The following is an 18,014-nucleotide window of genomic DNA, read 5'->3' on the forward strand; positions in this document are numbered from 1 at the left end:
GGCTGTGTGGAGGTGAGTTAGGATTCAAGGCCAGCCATTCCATCAGGAGCTGGATTCCCTGGCAGAAGTCTCTGTGGCTGCAGCAGCTGTGTTGTGTGCTCCCATACCTTGTGTTTTCTGGGGTAACACATGACTTGGCCATGCCCTGCTCACTCTTCCCCCTGTGTTTCCATGGGTTACAGCCTTCCTCTGAGCCTGCCCACCCTTGGAATGGTGACACTGCAGTGGGGAAACCTCTAGGAGACACAGACCCTCAGTGGGTGCTAATGGGAGGTGCCTTTGCCCGTTTGAGTGTGGTGGAGGGTGTGGCTGTGACATTTTGGAGGGGTTGGTGGCAGGGGACAGGGGCAGCAGTCACAGGAATGGTTTGGCATGGGCTGGGTGGAGTGAGATGGACAGAAGTTGCTGCCCAGTCTGCTGACAGTGACGTGTGTGATGCTGGGCAGCGATGGCTTCCCTGAGCAGGTGGGTGGGGAAACGACCAATTCTCACTTTGTCAAAGCCATGCAACAGGCAGGGATGTGCAGAGTACCATGGAAAGTTCTTCCTTACTGCTTTTGGCCTATAAAGCAATATTTAACTCTTAAAACCTGTAAAAGCAAAAAGAAGGTACATAAGGAAAGCACAAAGCACAAAATAATGCACTTACATTTATGTTGTTTGACATAAAATGCACTGGGGGGGGAAGCTGATGTTGATAATAGTATAAATACCTATATTTCTTGAAAAAAGTGACATTAATTACTGCCTCTTGCTATGATGCTTGGTACTGTAATGTTGATATTCATCTGCTGTTGACTGCAGCAATAATTTGTGTACGGTCCATAGCACTGTAAAATATGGATCAATATTAATGTATCCAATGAAATAATTTGAACTGTTGTTCTTGATAGATGGATTAAAGCATTTGGTTTTTCACATACATCTGTGTAAGTCCCTCGTTTTCCATGTGAGTGGATCTTGTTTTTCCTGTGCATCTGAAGTCCCTGCAGTGCTTCTGTGTCTGTGACTTGGCCATGGATGTGTCCATGTCCCTGACCCGGTGTTGGTTGGCATCCTTGGTTCCACCAGAGCTGTCCAGTTGTGTTTGTGGCAGTCACACACGGGAATGAAGCTGCAGACCAGACCCCACCTGGGCTTTGCAAGTACCTGCCAAAGTGGAAAGAACCAGAGCCTGTGGTCCAGAGTAAGGAATAAAACAGGTGGGTTTTGTTTAACACCTCCTGCCATGGGCTCATGTAATTTGCCTCCCTCCCTGCCCCTTGGAGCTCATCAGGTGTGAGGTCATGGGCTCTGTGAGGCCTTGGGGTACCTGCCCCCCTTTGCCTTGCTGTCACTCCTGCAAAGTCACCTGTGCCCAGCAGTCCTGCACAGGAGAACCTCGCCCCTTCTCCAGCTGTGCATTGCAGGATCCCCATCCCCTCTCTGCTCACTCCTCCCAAACCTCTCAGCCAACATGCAAACAGCTGCTCCTGGTTCTGATGGTGAGGAAACAGCTGCAGTCTTGTGTCTTCCCATCTTCATTATTTCTCCTGTCTCTGTTGCTCTCATCCCTTCTGGTCCTGTTCTTCAACAGCCTTTTGCTTCCTGTGCTCAAGCATTGAGTTCCTGCTCTCTGTGGACCTTGCTGCAGCAGCATTGGAGGTTACTGAGTGTTGTCTCGGGGGCTTGAGCCCTGAGTGTAAACAGGGGTACTGAATTTGAGCAGTGTCCTGAAAGTCTGATACCTATTAGAGTAGAAAATACCTGATTCAGTGGGATTAAAAATTACTCGCTCAATTTAAAAAACAACCCAGCAAAAAAAGCCTGACTCTACTAGAACTACAGCTGAACAGTCCCACTCCTTCATAGAAGATATTGAGTAAAAGCTTGTGAGTGTTTCCAGCAGGTTTTGTAACGTAGTTTCTTTGGAAAATAAGCATAGTATTAGATTGTAGTAGTGCTGCATTAGAAAATCTATTTATTAGCAGCCTAGGATGTAATTACTATTTTAAGTGTGAGTTCTTGTATGTATTTAGACTTTGCTTTTGGTGGTCAGTTGGGTTTTTTTGTCATGAGCTTGGAGTGAATTTCTTGCTGTGGGTGGCAGCACCTCAAGGTTTTGGCTGGGTTGGAGAACCCAGGAGGAGGAGGGAAGAACACCCATCATGGGGATATTGGCACTTGATCTATGTCAGTAAAGAGTTGGTGGCAGCTCTGCTTAGAAGCCTTTTCAGTTGTGTTGGACAAGCCTGAAAAATTCAGCACAGGGTAGGAAAGTGGATTTTAAGAGTAAGTCCAGCTGTACCTGGTGTGGTCTCTTTCACTGAGAATCTCCATGTCCAGGCTGGAGGATGCTGAAGGGCTCAGCTGTGTGGTGTGGTGGCACAGCAGGACACTGCCACCGTGTCGCCTCATTGTGCTTTCCTTTCCAGGACACCTGGGAGCCCAGCAGCTCCTGATGCCAGGAGGGAGGTGGTGATGGCTCTGCCTCAGTGGGTTCAGCAGTGCTGGCTCCTTCTGCTCTAACGTCTGGGGGTGGTCCCAGCACTGAAAGTTGTCCTACACTGTTGCTCCAGCTCTTTTGAAATACATTTAAAATTTCAGGGGAATGTTGTTTAAAAATTGCAGGGGAATGGCTTGGAAAAGTGTTCCTGAGTTATTAAAACCAATGAGGCTTGACAGGATGCTGGCTCACAAGGCAAATGTGTGTGCACTGAGCAACAGCATTGTCTTTGCCTGTGACCTGAGCTTCACCCTTCCTTGAAACTGCTCCTTTTCCAGCTCAGTTTCTGGGAGTGATGCTCTTACAGGGGCTGTGCTCTGGAATCTGAGGGAAGTGATGGTTCCTGTGACAGACCCCTTTGTATTAGTGCTGTCCAAGAGCTGTGCAAGGAAAGGAGAAGGCTGCTATGGTCAGCAGGAAGGGCCATGGCATAAAAATATTTATATGCAATATTTATGTGCAATGTATGTAAATATTGTTCTTTTATATATCTACATATATAGAGAGATAGTTATATATAGATATAAATGTCACCATGCGATTGATGTCCATATTTAGGATGCTGCCTCAGAGCAGGGTTTGGTGGATGGGCGCACAGCTCTGTGGACTCTGCTCCTGCTCACTTTGCCTGCTCCCTTGCTGTTGAGCAGCGCCTCTCCAGAGCTCTCTGCTCCCTCTCTGGCTTTCCTCCCGTGTGCCGGCGGCTGCAGCAGGAGTTAGGCTTGGATTAAAAGAGGGGGAACAGCACACTCTTGTGGGGCTGTGTCCTTCCCAGCACAGACCCATCGGGTGGATTCCTGCGCTCCATCCCGGCGGCTCCATCCTGGCAAATCCCCTGCTCCAAGGCGAGCTGTGATTCCCTGATGCCGTTTGCAGATTGTTCTCTGCGAGTGCAGCGTGTAATTCACACCAGGGCTATCGGCTCCAGGCGGGCAGGCACACAGCGGGGGAGCAGGGGTTGTATGAGGAACGGGGCATTGCTCTTGTGTTCACCACTGTTCCTTTAGCCACTTCAAATACATTTAGTCAAAATCTTTTAATGTCTTCAAGACCTTTTGTCTGATCCTCATTTTACAGTGAGTACACTGAATGCTGCTGTTCACTGGGCATGAGTGATTGCTGCTTAGATACTCCTTTATGCATTCCAGAACCACAGAATCATAGACTGGTTTGGGTTGGGACTTTATTAATATTCCTCTTCTTTTTTCGCTGCTGAAAAGCAGTTTATAGAGCAGGTTGTTGCAAAAGGAATTATTTCAGCACTTGTAAATAATAAAATAACTTCTTATTCTCTGACCTCTAAGGTAATTTTGTTCAAACAGATCCATGAAGAACTTGCACTGCAAGGACCCAGCTGGGACTTTGTTTTTCTCTTTGGAGTAATGCATCATAAGAGAATAAGCAGAGATCTTAAGTCTAATATAATAGTTCTGTTTGAAAAAGCAGGAACTAAATCAATGCTGAATAAATGGAAAAGAATTAAATTCATGCTAGACGTTAAAAAAATGCCCCTCAAACAATGAGGGGTATTTTAAAAAGTCACTGTTTTATTAATAATACTTTCCACCCCTTTCCCTTGATCTTTTGATGACAAGCCTGGCAAAGGCACTTTTTATCAGACACTGAAGCAATTTTGCTGCTGTCATGTGCCTTTCTTGATACACACATATTAGTCACGCAGCCGTTTTATGTTCTTTAGCATATTTTAATATATAATTAAAAATGTGCCTGTCTGCTACCAAGCAACCAAGCACGTCAGGGGCTGATTGTGTTCTGTCACCCACAGCAGAAGGGAGGGTAAAAAAAAAATAATAATCATGTGTTCACTTTTCAGTCCTAATTGTGCTTCAGCTCCTTGGATGTGTTGTCACAGACACAACCACTGGCTTCTGAAGGCAGAGGCAAAGCCAACGTGGGGGAATGGCTGGCAGGTGACCCACAGCCAGGTCACTGTCACCAGTAACACCTTGGTCCTGGATGCTGGGCTTTTAATGGGCTTTTTTTTGTGACTCTTTTTAGTTCAGTTCACCTCAACCCTGCTAAGCTGCACCTTAGCTTTCCCTGGAAATGGAGTTCCAAATGCCTCTGGAGTCCTGAGAGTCTCTCCCTGGACATTTAAAATAACTCAAGTTAATGTTTGTATTGTACCTCCTCCACGCGGGTAGATGGGAGCAGGACACTGTGCTACAGGACACTGACTTGGGCAGGGGATAATCCTGTGCTTCATTCATTTCTAGGTTATCTGGTGTGAAAAATGGCCCACACAGCTGCTGGAGAGCAGGAGGAGGAGACCAGGTGATCATTGAGTGTGCCCAGGTGATCATTGTAAGCACAGCATTAAATGGCTCTCAGCACCTTTGCCCCTCAGAGTGCTGTTCCTGAGGCTCTCTCATGCTCCCAAAAAGTTGGGGTCACAGAATATTTCAGATTGGAAGAGATCGCAGTAGGTCATCTTGTCCAACCTCCCTGCTTGATCAGGGTCATCCCAGAGCACAGGATTGTGCCCAGACATTTCTGTATTACCCCCAGTGAGGGGGATACCACACCCTCTTTGGACAGTCTGTTCCAGTGCACAGTCACTGCACAACAAAGTTCAGGTGGAACTTTCTCTGCGTCAGTTTTTACCTGTGTCCTCTTGTCCTGTTGCTGGGCACCACTGAGTAGAGCCTGCTCCATCCTCTGGCTCCCTCCTTCAGACACTCACGGGCCCTCATCTGCTCTCCTGTCTGTTCTAGCAGAGCTGGTGGTGCTGGTAGATCCCTGAGAGAAGCAGGGATGCTCTCCCCACACAGTGGTTGCTGTCAGAAACCCACTGAATGAGCCTGTGTTTGATGGTCTAGAAAAGGGAGACAAGTTCACTGATATCCTTAGCCCCGACTTATTTAACTCTGGGAATTATGGGTTTGTTTTTGAGAAGATGTGGCTCTGAGGATGTATTCTAAAGCTCCTTGGTAAGCTAGTACCATCTGTGTGAAAGCCTGTCCTGAAACTGGAGAGATGCACTGCTCTGGAGAAGGCTGAGCAGGGCTTTCTGTGTAGTTTTAAGCACCTCTTCTCCAGGTTCAAGAGGAAAAGGGATTTATTGTGTCAGCTCTATACCACACTTCTCCAGTCTGTGTCTCTCAGGCTCGAGTAAAAGTACTCAGGCACACACTGTGGGCAGCAATGCAATCATTAGTTCAAAAGTTTTTCAATTTTAGTAGCTTTTATTACTTCAGCAAAACAGAAGCCAGCACATCAGCACAAACTGGTGTGGGACAAAAACACCAGAGGAAAAAACAAATAATGTTGTAAATAATTCAAAGACTGTTTGTTGATTGCAATTCCTTTGATTGGACCTCCAGGGAGAAGGATGACATTACTTTTACATTTTTCACCATCAGCATCCATTATATAATCTGCTCAGAGTCTGCCACGATCCTGAGACATGACAGTGAAGCTGCTTGAAGATGATGAACTTGCTTGGAGTCCTCTAATTTCTCTTGATTTTCCCCAGCTGGCCCTATCTAACCAGAAAAGGCTGAGATGGGAAAGGAGCCAGGGTCTGGCAGGCAGGAGGAGCCCTGTGGCAGATGTGGGGACACCAGGGGGTTCTGCAGTATTGCCAGGAGCTCAGCTTTGTTTTTAGGCAGCAGTGCTGCAAACTGTGCCCTGTTTGTCACCCCCCTGGCTTGCAGGGGTTACAAAGTGAAACCACCACAAACATTTGGGCAGCAAGAGGAGATTTGCCAGCATGTCCTCAGTACCTGAGAGTCCCAAGACAGTAGACTATGACACTGCCAGGAGACAGTCCCCCTGTGCTCCACAGCAGCAATATTTACTGATCTGTGACTTGTGATGGTGCCTCTAATCAGAGTCTATCATTCCCTTAGACTGGGTGCAAAGGCTGGCAGATGAGCTTATCTGTTTTGATCTTTTGAGTGAGAGAAAACAAGAAGAACACCAAGAAGAAAAGAATGACCAGTGAAGGTGGTAACCTACTTGAAATATTTTATATAGCATAGGAATTTTGCATGGTGCCATACCATGGTCTATGAACCAGCTACACCTGCTTGTGTAAGGGGACCAAGCACAAGCAATGGTGGGACACCAGTGGCAAGGGCCATGGTAGTTACCAGCTTGGATTAACTAAATGAATAATCCTGGTCACTGAAGGAAGATCATTTTCTATGAAATACACTACTGGCGCTCTGTGGTTTCACTTGTGAACAATCACTCCTTCAGCAATAATAGATTCCCTTTCAAACAAAGCAATTGAAAAAGGCAAATCACAACAGATGCCAATATTATGCTGTTCCACACCGCTCTGGAGTGTATGCAGTGTCACAGGTGCTTCTGGATTTATCTTGTTCAAAATTCAGTTCTGCCCACTGCCTTACAATGGCACACAGCTCAGGCTTGGGGCAGGACTGTCACCTTGGGCTTGCAGCTCTTCCTCCAGCCCCATCTTGCAGTCCTTGACCCACAGCTCGTATGCTCTTTCCAGGGTCTCTTCACTGGTGTCATTGAATATGTCTGGAAAATAAGAGTTGTGGTTAATAGGACATCCAGAGGAGTTTTTCCTGCCTGCACACACTGACTATGACTGTCACTCCAGTTTGTGGGAGCCTTTTGTCTTGTGTGTGGAGACTGAGCTTCATGAAAATGGTGTGAAAAGGAAAGAGATAGCAGAGATCACAACCTGGTACCATGCATTGCTTCCGTGTTAGGGGTTGGTTAGCTTTTATTTTTAAATCTTATGAGTATTTCATCCCTGATATTGAACAGATATTATTTAGTTTGCAAATATTATTTCTAGGCACAGTAGAAAATTAAATTCCTTTTGCCGAGGATATTTAACAAATATTTTCAAGTATAACAGCAGAATTGTTTTTCTCTTTTCCCCTTGCTGATTTTTCTGTCAGAGCACTGCATTGCCCTTTGCAAAATTAATTGGTTTATCATAATGCAATTAATTAGACCTCAGTCCTTAATGGAGGATTTCTGGGGTCAGTCCCCTCTGAGGGGACCCTCTGAGTAGGCAGAGCAGTGCATTTCCCTTTGCAAAATGAATTGGTTGTGTTCCCTCAGGGGTCTCCCCAGGGTCCCTCAGGCTGTACCTGCCATGCCGAGGCCTGTGGGCAGAGCACGGTATTTCCCTTTGCAAAATGAATTAGTTAATCATAATGCAATTAATTAGACTTCAGTCCTTAACAGAGTTCTGGGGCTTGTACATAGGAGGGATCCTGTCTCTCGATGGGTTTACCAAGATACAAAAGAGTGCAAGAAATGCACAACTGCAAACCACAGAGCTCATTTCCCAGGCTGTCACTGCCCGCCAAGTGCCCCCTCATGGGGGCTCCCTGAGGTCCCTCAGGCCGTACCTGCCATGCTGAGGCTGGTGGGCAGAGCCCTGCATTTCCCTTTGCAAAATAAATTGGTTAAGTGTCCCTTTGGGGTGCCAAGTCCCCTCAGGGGCTTCCTGGGGTCCCTCAGAGACTGGTGAGCAGAGCACTGCATTTCCCTTTGCAAAATGAATTGGTTGTGTCCCCTCGGGGGCTCCCCGGTGTCCCTCAGGCCGTACCTGCCACGCCGAGGCCTGTGGGCAGGGGCATCCGGAGCTGTCCCCCGCTGTGCTTGAGGCGCTCCCGCAGGGCTCTCTGGATGAGGGCCCAGCTGCAGCCGCTGTGCCAGACCGGCAGCTCCAGGCCCCGCATGCACTGCAGGATCTGCTCCTTGTCCTCGGCGGCCAGCAGCCCGCGCGCGTGGGCCACGTACGTCATGAAGGCCATGTCGACATTCACAGCTTCCCCGTGCATCAGTGACGGCAGAACCCTCTGCAGAACAGCAAAGGTGGGTGGCACAATGGGTTTGGGGTGGCAAATGGGAAACAAGTGGGGTGTATTGCTAAAAGTGTCCCTAAAAATCGACATTTGACTCACTGCGGTTGCTGGATGTTGGCGTCTTGTGATTTATGGGTTGCTAGGATGATCCATTTTGCGCATGATTAATCACAGCAAAAATCTCCCATAGGGATCTCGGATCTCGTTCTCCTCCCATCTAAATCACTGATAGAGTGCCATGAGATGGAGGGATGGGCTCTGGATATTGGATAAGATGTAGGTGTCCCCCCTCATTCCTCAATGGCAATTTCTCCCCAGCAATACAGGCTATGGCCTCCATGGCTTTGTGCTGTTACAGCTCATGTTGGTGATTTCCAGTGGCTTCACTGCAATCTGGTTTTCTTTGAGCTTCAGTAAGTGCCCAGTAAGAAGAAACAACTGGCTCAGGGTCTGAATTGGAAATGGGTGGAGTTGTGGGGGAAATTGGGCAGGAGAAGGAGTCCCTTTGATATGGTGTGTTGGGTGACCTAGCATGTGCAAATCTGGAGTTTATCTCAACTCCTTTTCACAAGGTTTTTCATGCAGCCTATTGATTTTTTTCTTTCATCTTTGAAGTGTATATTGCAATATAAAGTCTGTCACTCACCATTTCCAGCTCTGGGCTAATAAGGTGGCCAAAATCAACCAGTCTGTCCAGGTCATCCTCCCAGAGGTTGGGAGCCAGCTCTTCCAGCATGGTTTCAATGGCAATCCTGGTAGTCTGCAGTGCAGCATCCCCATGGTGGGCAAAGCTGTTGCAGGACTGGAACTTGGTGTCCAGTAGGTATTTTCCATGGTTCTTGAGCAGGTAAAACAGCCCTTTGTGTTTCATGAGGGCCATCTGGGACAAGGAAGAGATAATTAACGATAATTGTCTGATATTTGTGTGTGCTGTTGGAAACTTGAGCATTTCAGTAGATTGGACTGCAATAACATGTTATACACTAGTTCCCCTGCTGCTGGGTGGCTCTGCCCATGCTGGGGGCTTGCTACGTGCTCCCATAGCCCAGCAGCTGGTTTGTAATGAGCTTTGGTTATTTCTGTGCCTGGAAGGAAACTTGGGACTAGAAGGTGGCCATCGCCAGGACAGGAACTGGGTGGTGAAGACCACCACCTTGGAGTTGCTCTTAGGGCAATGGAAAGAGGGAAAACGCTGCAGTATTGAGAATATGAGGGTTTAGAAGTGATGTCCTTGTTAGAAGTACATATTTTTCCCTTTCTGACTCATGCATTAGCCCCACCCCTGCAGTGGGGAATGGTGACCTGAGGGTTTCACAGTGCCTGCCAGAAACCTCCAGATACCCTGGGGATTTCTCATTGTGCAAGCACTGAAAATTGCTGTTGATGAACTCATCTCTAATACACTTTAATAGCTTGAACTCTGCTTTATCAAAAGTTTCCAAAGCTCTCCAGACATAAAGCAATTTACTGAGCACTTTCCAGGTAATTTTAGAAGTAGAATTTGCCTCGCAGGAGATTGATTGACCACACTCGACATACCCACTGAGGTAGGTGCAAATGATCTTGCAGATTATTAATCCCCAGCATAATGAGCCTCAGATTCTCTGCCAGGAGTTCATTACAGAATGCTATGGATCAGCCTCAATTGAAAGATGAGGCTTTTCTTCCCTGGTTTTGCTGTGTCTCCTGTGAGTGTTTGCTGTTTCTGGCTGTGAGTTTTGGAGTTTGCTCCACAGGGTTACCACTGGACACTGAGTGTAAGGGATGTTCTAACAAATTTAGCAGCTGTAAAAAAACTATATATAGACTCAATGAGAATTAAAAGTCCTCATGCACCCTTGATGGCCCACCTTTATTCCTCTAAGTTGTTTATATGATGCCATGGATGCTGCTGACATTTTACTTTCCGATACTTAAGAGGGGCAAGAAAGATGAGGACAGACTTTTTAGTAAGGCCTGTTATGCTAGAGCAAGGATAGTGGTTTAAACTGGAAGATAGATTCAGGCTAGTTGTGAGGAAGAAAGTTTTACAATGGGGATAGTGAAACCCTGGAATGAGTTTTCCAGAGACTGGTAGATGCCCCATTCCTGGAAACATTCAAGAACATGTTGGATGAGGCTTTGAGCAACCTGACTGAGTGAAAGGTATCCCTGCTTATGACAGGGGAGTCAGACCTCCAAAGGTCCCTTCCAACTCAAACCATTGTATGACTTTTCAATTTTGAAAACTGTAGCTGCAAAAGTTCATACCTTTAAAATTTCCCCAAGGCCGTTGGAGATGTGTCGCCGAGGGATGCTCTGGAGGAAGGACCTATCCAGGAAACTCGCCACGGGTGGGGTGTAGCCCCCGAGCTTGTTCTTACACTGCAGAAAGTTCACCCCGTTCTTGGCCCCCACGCTGGCATCCACGTAGGAGAGGAGGGTGGTGGGGACCCGAATGTAGGGGGTACGTCTCCTGTAGAGCGACGCGGCGAGCCCCACGATGTCCAGGCACACGCCCCCGCCGATGGCGATGATGGGCTCCGTGCGCCGGTCCAGGCTGAAGCTCTGCACCTCGTGCAAGATGTTCAACACCAAGTCCATGGATTTTGTTTCCTCGGTAGTGGGCAGGGCGAGGATTTTGTGCTGGACGTTGTTCTGTTCGAAGTATTCTCTGACTTGGGAGCCGTAAAGTTTGTCGACGACTTCGTCTATGACGATGAAGCGTCTCAGTTTCCTCTTGCTGGCTGTGGCAGGCTCTGTTTGCTGGGGATCAGTGATGTGGCCCCAGAGCAGAGTGGTGTTAGAGGGCTCCAGGATGTTGTATGTTTCTACCACTTTGTAGCAAAAATAGATGGGAGCTTCAACGATCCAGGAAATCCCACCTTCGGAGATGCACTCGCCTCTGGCAAGGATCAGAAAACATGGTTTGAAATCACTATATATTCCTAGCTTGATCTTTGCATGTCTGAGCTAATTTAAGGATATTCCTGGGAGATGAACAATGTGGTCTCCTGCCCATGCACTGCAGAAACACGGGGTTGTGAGGGTGGGACACCTCCATGGGTGTCAGGGCTCACCAATTTTGTTCATGGAGAAGCTCTCTGAGGTCTAAGTGAAGAGTTAAATGTTTGAATTCGTACATAACATTAAAAAGATACGGTCCAGAAGGGCTGGGGCATGTTTTTCATGCTAGAAGTTGAAAACCCATAAAGAATGAGCCAGCCCAATCATTTCAGCTTTCAGAAAGGGAGTGGGGAAGAGAAGAGGTTGCCAGAATTTTCCACATTCATTGAAGAAGCATCCTCTGATGGTGTATCTAGATGGTAGCAGTTAATTTATTCCTGTCTATCTCTACACAGCCACACATCACATCTCCATTCAGACCAGTGTTTCTACAATGCCTTAGTTGAACTAGCAGATCTCTACCTCAAAATAGGTGTGATAGAAATAGGAAGTGCTCCTGGAGAAGGAAAGAAAATGATCTGGGGGTTGGGAAACAATTCCACATTGGAGTTTTCAAGGGTAAATAAAAGCCAAAATTAGTTATCTCTCTAAACTAATGAAAAACACAGTCTGACAACCCCTTCCTTCTGTGGGATGGGCAAACTAGGGAAAAAACAAGTCAGGAATCAGAAAAGAAAAAAAAAAAGGCAGATGTATTTTATGTAAGGCTGTTTTTTGAGCTGCATTTTGGTAAAAAATGAGTTTCTGTGATATTCGTTGGATAATCAGATTTCCCTACATGCCCAATTTCTTTTCACATGCCTGAACATTCACTTAGAGGTCAAAATAGATGCTTCTCTTCTTTCTTTACCAAATTGTCTCTAAGTTTTAAACTCTTAAAGTCTCTAAGCCCTTAAACTCCAAAGCTGTTAAAGAAAACCAGTGAGGATTTACACCTTCCAGAAAATTTCAAATATGGTATCAGAAAAAGCATTGTTGTGTACATTTCAGTGCACTATCTTATAGCTGTACTTAACTCCATGTGCATTCATCTCTGATGTGTGAACCTTCTAAGAGACAGGATGGTTTGGAATATTATTTGGTGGAATCATCTTTGGATGCTGGATGGTACAACCAGTACCCGCTGCAACCCCTCTGGTCTATGAAAATCAGGGAATTTGGGGCTGAACATGCCCTTGTGGAAGCAAATGTCAGCTGAGGAGTTTTCTGCGTGTTCTTGGGCCCTAGGTTCATCCTTCTATTGACTGAGGTCTATCAGGCTGTTTTTGGGTCTGCCAAAGTTCTGCTCTAGCTGCTGCAGCTCTGCCTGGGTGATGCTCATGTGCAGTCACTGCTGGTGCTGGTGAAGGTCCCTCTGGACCTGGCTGAGAAAAGGATTAGACTTGTGCCATTAGAATCTGAGAATGACAAGGGCTGGAAAACTTTTGACATGCAGAAGAGAACTGTATTAAAAAAGATCTGCATCATGAATGAAGCTCCATGTGCTTGTGAGAAGGAGTATGCTGTAATTAAAAGATAATTAACTGGGGAGACATACTTTTAGCAGAGAGCTGTGTGTATCCCTGGGGGAAAGTTTTGTCTTTGCTCTATCTGAAGCAGCATTAGGTGACTTCTGCAGTTTGAGGGATGTGTTAAGGGTTTTGCTCCTGTCTGTGACAGTTTATTTTTCCCACCTACCCATTTCATTTGTCTGCAACCACCTCTATAAACCCATCTGTCTCCCATGCCTCGGCGTGAGATTTTGCGCACACACAGATTGAATTTTCACAGAAATGGAGAAAATGAGCCCAAGTGCATCACACAGATGTCCCTGCGTAAGCTGTTCAGAAGTTTAAAGAAAATTCCTGTCTACAAAAATGGAGGCTGTTGATAAAATTCCCTCTGTAACTCTGAGCTATGTCAAGGAGCGCTGCATCCGCCCGCGCTGCCATACTGCCCATGTTCCCAAGACATGTTCCCAGGTTTGTACGCATAGGTCAGGTTGGATGGGGCTTGGAGCACCCTGGTTTAGTGGAAAGTGTCCCTGCCCATCTCAGGGGTTTGGATTAGATGACCTTCAAAGATCCCTTCCAGCCTGAACTATTCTGTAATTCTGTCATTGCGGGTTGAAGCCACCATGGCACCCAAGACGGTTTTTCCATCCCACCAAGAAGACTGCCCAGTCTGGCTGGCCAGAACAACACAGGCTCCTTCCTATACTCACATTGTTGCCTCAGAGAGAGTGACCTCGTCCTCATCGTTGTTGGAGAGGGTTTCTCCTTTCTTGATGCGGCTCCATGTGCTCTTGACTCTTACCAGCTGGAAATCTGTCTGCTGGGGCTTCTGGGGCATGGTGGCTCCTGGGACTGCTGCAGCACACGCCTCCTCTGTCACCAGCATGCTTCCAGAAGGTGAAATCTCCCTACCCAGAGATCTCCCATCACTGGGTGCCTTTGAGGTGCTTTTTAAAGGCTCCAGGTTGACCAGGCATCAGGAGGGGAGGTCTCGTCTCCATGTGAGAGACTAATTACAAAACTGAGATTACTTAATCTGGGATGCATGTGAGGGGTGGCAGGGATGTTTGAAGACACGTGTGACTACCAGGATGGGGTTGTGTAATCAGCTGGTTTTATAATGCTTAAGATGTACAATAGAAGTGCATATATTAACTTCCAACATGATGCCCTACAGCAAATTTAAAGTTATGAAAGGCAGTTTGTGTGATTCTTCACACCATTCAGGAACCTCCTTTGCTGAGCAAAGCCTCTGATCTGGCTGCAGCTCTATACTGCTCTTATGGGGTGAGACAGGAGCAGAAGCGTGGGGATCAATACCAGCTGGTTAAACCTCTTTTGAGTTCACATTACTGGGATTTTCTTGAATTGAGGAACAAAACTATATATATAATAGATATTTTTGCTTTTATGGTGGGTTTAAAAAATTATCAGAGAGCATTTATCTCCTGAAGGGCTGTTTGGGGCATGAGCTGGGTTTTGATCCCCACGTGACTGGGGGATGCACAATTCACTTTTCCATGTGATCTTCCAGCTGGGGCTTTTGGAGGGCCCCAGGCTCAGGTTGCCACACAAAGTATTCCCTTGGCATACAGCTCTGTGTGCTGAGCACAGGAAGATCTTCCTTTGATTTCACCAGCAGTGCCTGAAGGCACAAACCTGTCTTTGCCACCTTCTCAGCCGTGTTTCTGAAAACTGTCCTTGTTCAGAAACCAAGATCAAGAAAACCAAAATCAGATGTAAAAGCAGAGGCAGGAAAAAATGAGTCTTAAAGAACCCATTGGACAACACTGTGTCATTGCTTTGAAGGCTTAATTGCAGCCAAACTCACTTTGGAACCTTCATCTATCTCAAAATTAATATTGGGAAAAAGTTGCAAGAGAAACCTCCAAAGCCATGTAGCCCTGCTCCAAGAAGTGCCTAACTCCTGACTCCAGTCCTCACTGCTGGCTTCATCTCCAGATGACAAAGTGCTTTTTAAAGAGGACAGGCTGTTTAACCCCATTTTGTAGAAGAAGAAAATAGAGTCTCAGAAGTGAAATAACTTTCTCAAAGTCACCTTAAAGCTAGTGCCCTTCAGATGGCACACTAAAGCTTGTAGCCTGTTTACCAAATACCTGTCCGAAATTTTAACTCCCAATCTAAATACAATTTTTATTGCTTTCAGCAGGAACTGCAATTCTAATGCAGTTTGTTGTTTACTAAATCATAAAATAGAACAATCTTAGGTATGCCAGGAGGTCTGTCTTTTTCATCTTGTTTATTTGTTTTAACTAATAACAATACAGTCATCATTGAGTCTTCTTTTATTTGCTTTCCTTTTACTCTTTCATCATGTACATTTACTTATTTTCTATTTACACTTCTCTATTCTATTCTGGGGACACTGAAATATCTTCTGTTACATTTGAGAAGTTGACAAATTTACATTGGTTACTCCAATGTGTCCCTGTACAGGGCAGTGGTGACCTTGTGGCTAAGGACCCCTTGTAGATAATCTGAGGTTCAGTCTTGGGATGTTTTTGGCCCCATACCTGGTGGTTTAGCTGGGGCATGTCTGTGATATGTAACTAGAAGGTTATGAAACTGCCAATTACTTTCTTGAGAGCCAGCAGCTTCCCAAGGTCAAGATGTGAACTTACTCTTACGTAAAGCAAAGGCACTCACAGTCGGCTCTTTTGTTGTGCCTTTCTCATGTCAGAGGCTGTTGGATCTCACCTGCTGCCTGTGCTCTGGGTGGGACAGGAAGGTGCAGCCCCAGCCTGGAGCCATCCTCCCCACACAGCCTCTCCCCAGGGCTGGGGCTCTGCCCAGGTGATTGAGGGAGGAGACTTTGTCCCCTCACCGGGCACCCAAGCACCGACCTCCTGCTCTGCAGAGGCAGCAAACCCACCACAGCATCCTCTCAGGCCAGGGGACAAGAAGGAACATGCACAGCCCTTCAGGTAAACTCCCTGTGTGGGGTGGGGAGCTCCAGGAGAGCGGTGTGACAGGAGGGGACACTGTGTGATGCCCTAGTCCTGGGTCCCCACCTTCCCCATGGAGAGGGTGCCTGCAGGCTCTGTGGCTTGGCAGCAAGGAGCAGAGGGTGGGTTTGTCAGGGAGAGGAGAGAGGCTCAGAACAGGAGATGGGCTTACAGAAACCTGGAGTGGAGGGAGAGGGACAATCCCAGGAGAAAGGAATAGTGGGGTGGTGGATGCTTGCAACGTCAAGAGAGCTTTGGCTGGGACTAGTTTCTGATGGATTGTCATGCTTTCTTCAGAAATAATTTCTCTCCCTCATGGAGCACTGGGGAGATTCAGCTTTTCAACTTATTTTCCAGCAGTAGAACCTGTAGAAAATGCATCAGCTAGTGTGTATTTTCCTTGCTTTCCCCTGAAGTTCAGTCAGGGTTTAGATCCCTGGTTCATGCCATGAGCAGCAGCATCCTGTCTCTGGCTGCTTCGTCATGCACCCACTCCATCCCTAAGCTCCTACCTGTCCCCAGGCCATCACTGCTGGCTTGCTGCAGGCTCTGCACTGTGGATGCTGAGGCTAAGGCTGAGCGGGCTGAGCTCTGCTGGGACATGCCCTCTGCAATGTCTGATGGCCACTCTGGTTTTGGCCACACTGCCCACCCACCCTTGTCCCCACACGGGCCATGACATGCCCTGTGCTGGGACACGTGTTTACACACTAAGGCAAAGAGGTGAGGACTGGAATTAGCTGTTGTCAATGCCTGAGGTGCCCTGGTGAATGTGATGGCTGGAGCTGTTCAGGATGGTTTTAGCAGACTAGATTTCCAGGTGCTTAGCACCAAGCAGCTCCTGCCAAAGTGCTTGGCACAGGAGCACCAAACAGTCTGGCAGCAAAGTGTGCAGGTGGATCAGGTTCAGTGCTCTGCCCTGGCTGTGAAAGTGGGCTCTTTTGGAAGGCATTTCTGGGGCTGCAGAACAGATCTAGAGCCTGGAAGGTAAAATAAGGATAACCCTAAAATGGGAACCAAAGGCTTGGTCTTTTTGGTCTCATGTCTTTGCTTTGTTTTTGCCAAATCCAAACTGTCTTTTATCTCTGTGCCTCCTTCAGGTGGCCTCCTGCAAACAGTAAAGTGTTCTCCTCTTTTTTCCACCTAAAAAGTGCCATCTGAGCACAAACTGCAGAGTTTAATTGAGATTCTGGAGCAGCAGGTCCCTCCATGGCATGGCACTGCACTGCCTGTCTGCTCAGGGGACACTGAGGTCCCACACGTACAATCTTGCAATCCTGACTACTGACTTTGGTGTGAATCAAAAGTTCCTGATTTCAGACAGAGTAGAAGCTGCAATTTATTGTTCAGCTTAGCTGTAAAACAGGGTGGCTGTGCTCTCAGCACCTGCCCAGGAAGATGAACCATTCTGCTGGCAAGAACAGTCCATTTTAAGAATTGCCACCTTATCTTCCTTTATGAAGCTGCTGGAGACCTAAAGCAGCCCTTTCCTGCTCTTTCATGGAGGGTTATTTTCAGCATTTTCTTCTTCTGAGTGAGCTGGTTTTCTTTTCTCCCACTGATGATAATATACAACTAGATGGGAAATGGAAAGCTATATCTGTGCATATGTAGATCCATAGACACACAATCAGGAAATCTAATTTAGTGCTTAATATGCTCCAGCAGTTTTTCTCAGGTTGTGTAAACTATGCACTGAAATGAAGCACTTTTTCCTGGAATAACCTTAAAAAAAAGTAGTTACATAAAGTTTAGCTCACCTTAATGCTCAGAGCCTTGGGCCAGGCAGCCAGCCCTGAGCTCTGCTCTGACTTGTCTGCTGCTTGCATAAATGAGGGCAATTCTGACCTCTGCTGTTGGCCCAAAGCATCACCAAGCTGCAAAAAACGCAGCACTCCCTGCAAAGGTTGTGTAAGTTTGGATGGGGGGTTGCTCCTGGCATGCCCTGCCTGTGCCCTCTCCCTGCAGCACCTCCTGGCTCTCACGTTTGGTGTTATAACACAGCTTACAAAACAGCCGAGGGTAAGTCTTGTTTCCTCCCCTTTGTGTGACAGGCAATCCCTGTCTGTTACTTATCCAGAAGCAGAACATGAAGATTACTAAAAGATGACATGGATTATAAGCATGTTTTTACCCCTAAATTAGCAGGATGCCTCTGAGTGCTTGGCAGGAAGGACGAGAAGATCCCAACCTCCAGCACTCTCCAGTTGAGCAGTGGGAGCCCGGGGATGCTCTCTCATGTAGTGGTGAAAATGCTGCAAGAAGAGTATGTGTCCTCTTCTCTGGAAATGTAGCTGGGCTG

The 18,014-nt window shown here is 46.9% G+C and overlaps 1 protein-coding gene across 1 annotated transcript; it reads right to left on the minus strand.

Moving 5' to 3' along the window:
* Nucleotides 1–6,860: 6,860 nt before the first annotated feature.
* Nucleotides 6,861–13,632, minus strand: LOC131563236 (2-epi-5-epi-valiolone synthase-like). The gene is made up of 5 exons (XM_058813184.1): nucleotides 13,457–13,632; nucleotides 10,558–11,191; nucleotides 8,954–9,187; nucleotides 8,049–8,301; nucleotides 6,861–7,000 (listed from the first exon to the last, which is right to left on the minus strand). The coding sequence occupies exons 1-5, from the start codon at nucleotides 13,630–13,632 to the stop codon at nucleotides 6,861–6,863; spliced, it is 1,437 nt and encodes a 478-aa protein (XP_058669167.1).
* Between the last annotated feature and the right edge of the window lie 4,382 nt (nucleotides 13,633–18,014).

This window comes from Ammospiza caudacuta, chromosome 12 (assembly GCF_027887145.1).
Source record: "Ammospiza caudacuta isolate bAmmCau1 chromosome 12, bAmmCau1.pri, whole genome shotgun sequence".
Lineage (NCBI taxonomy): Eukaryota > Metazoa > Chordata > Aves > Passeriformes > Passerellidae > Ammospiza > Ammospiza caudacuta.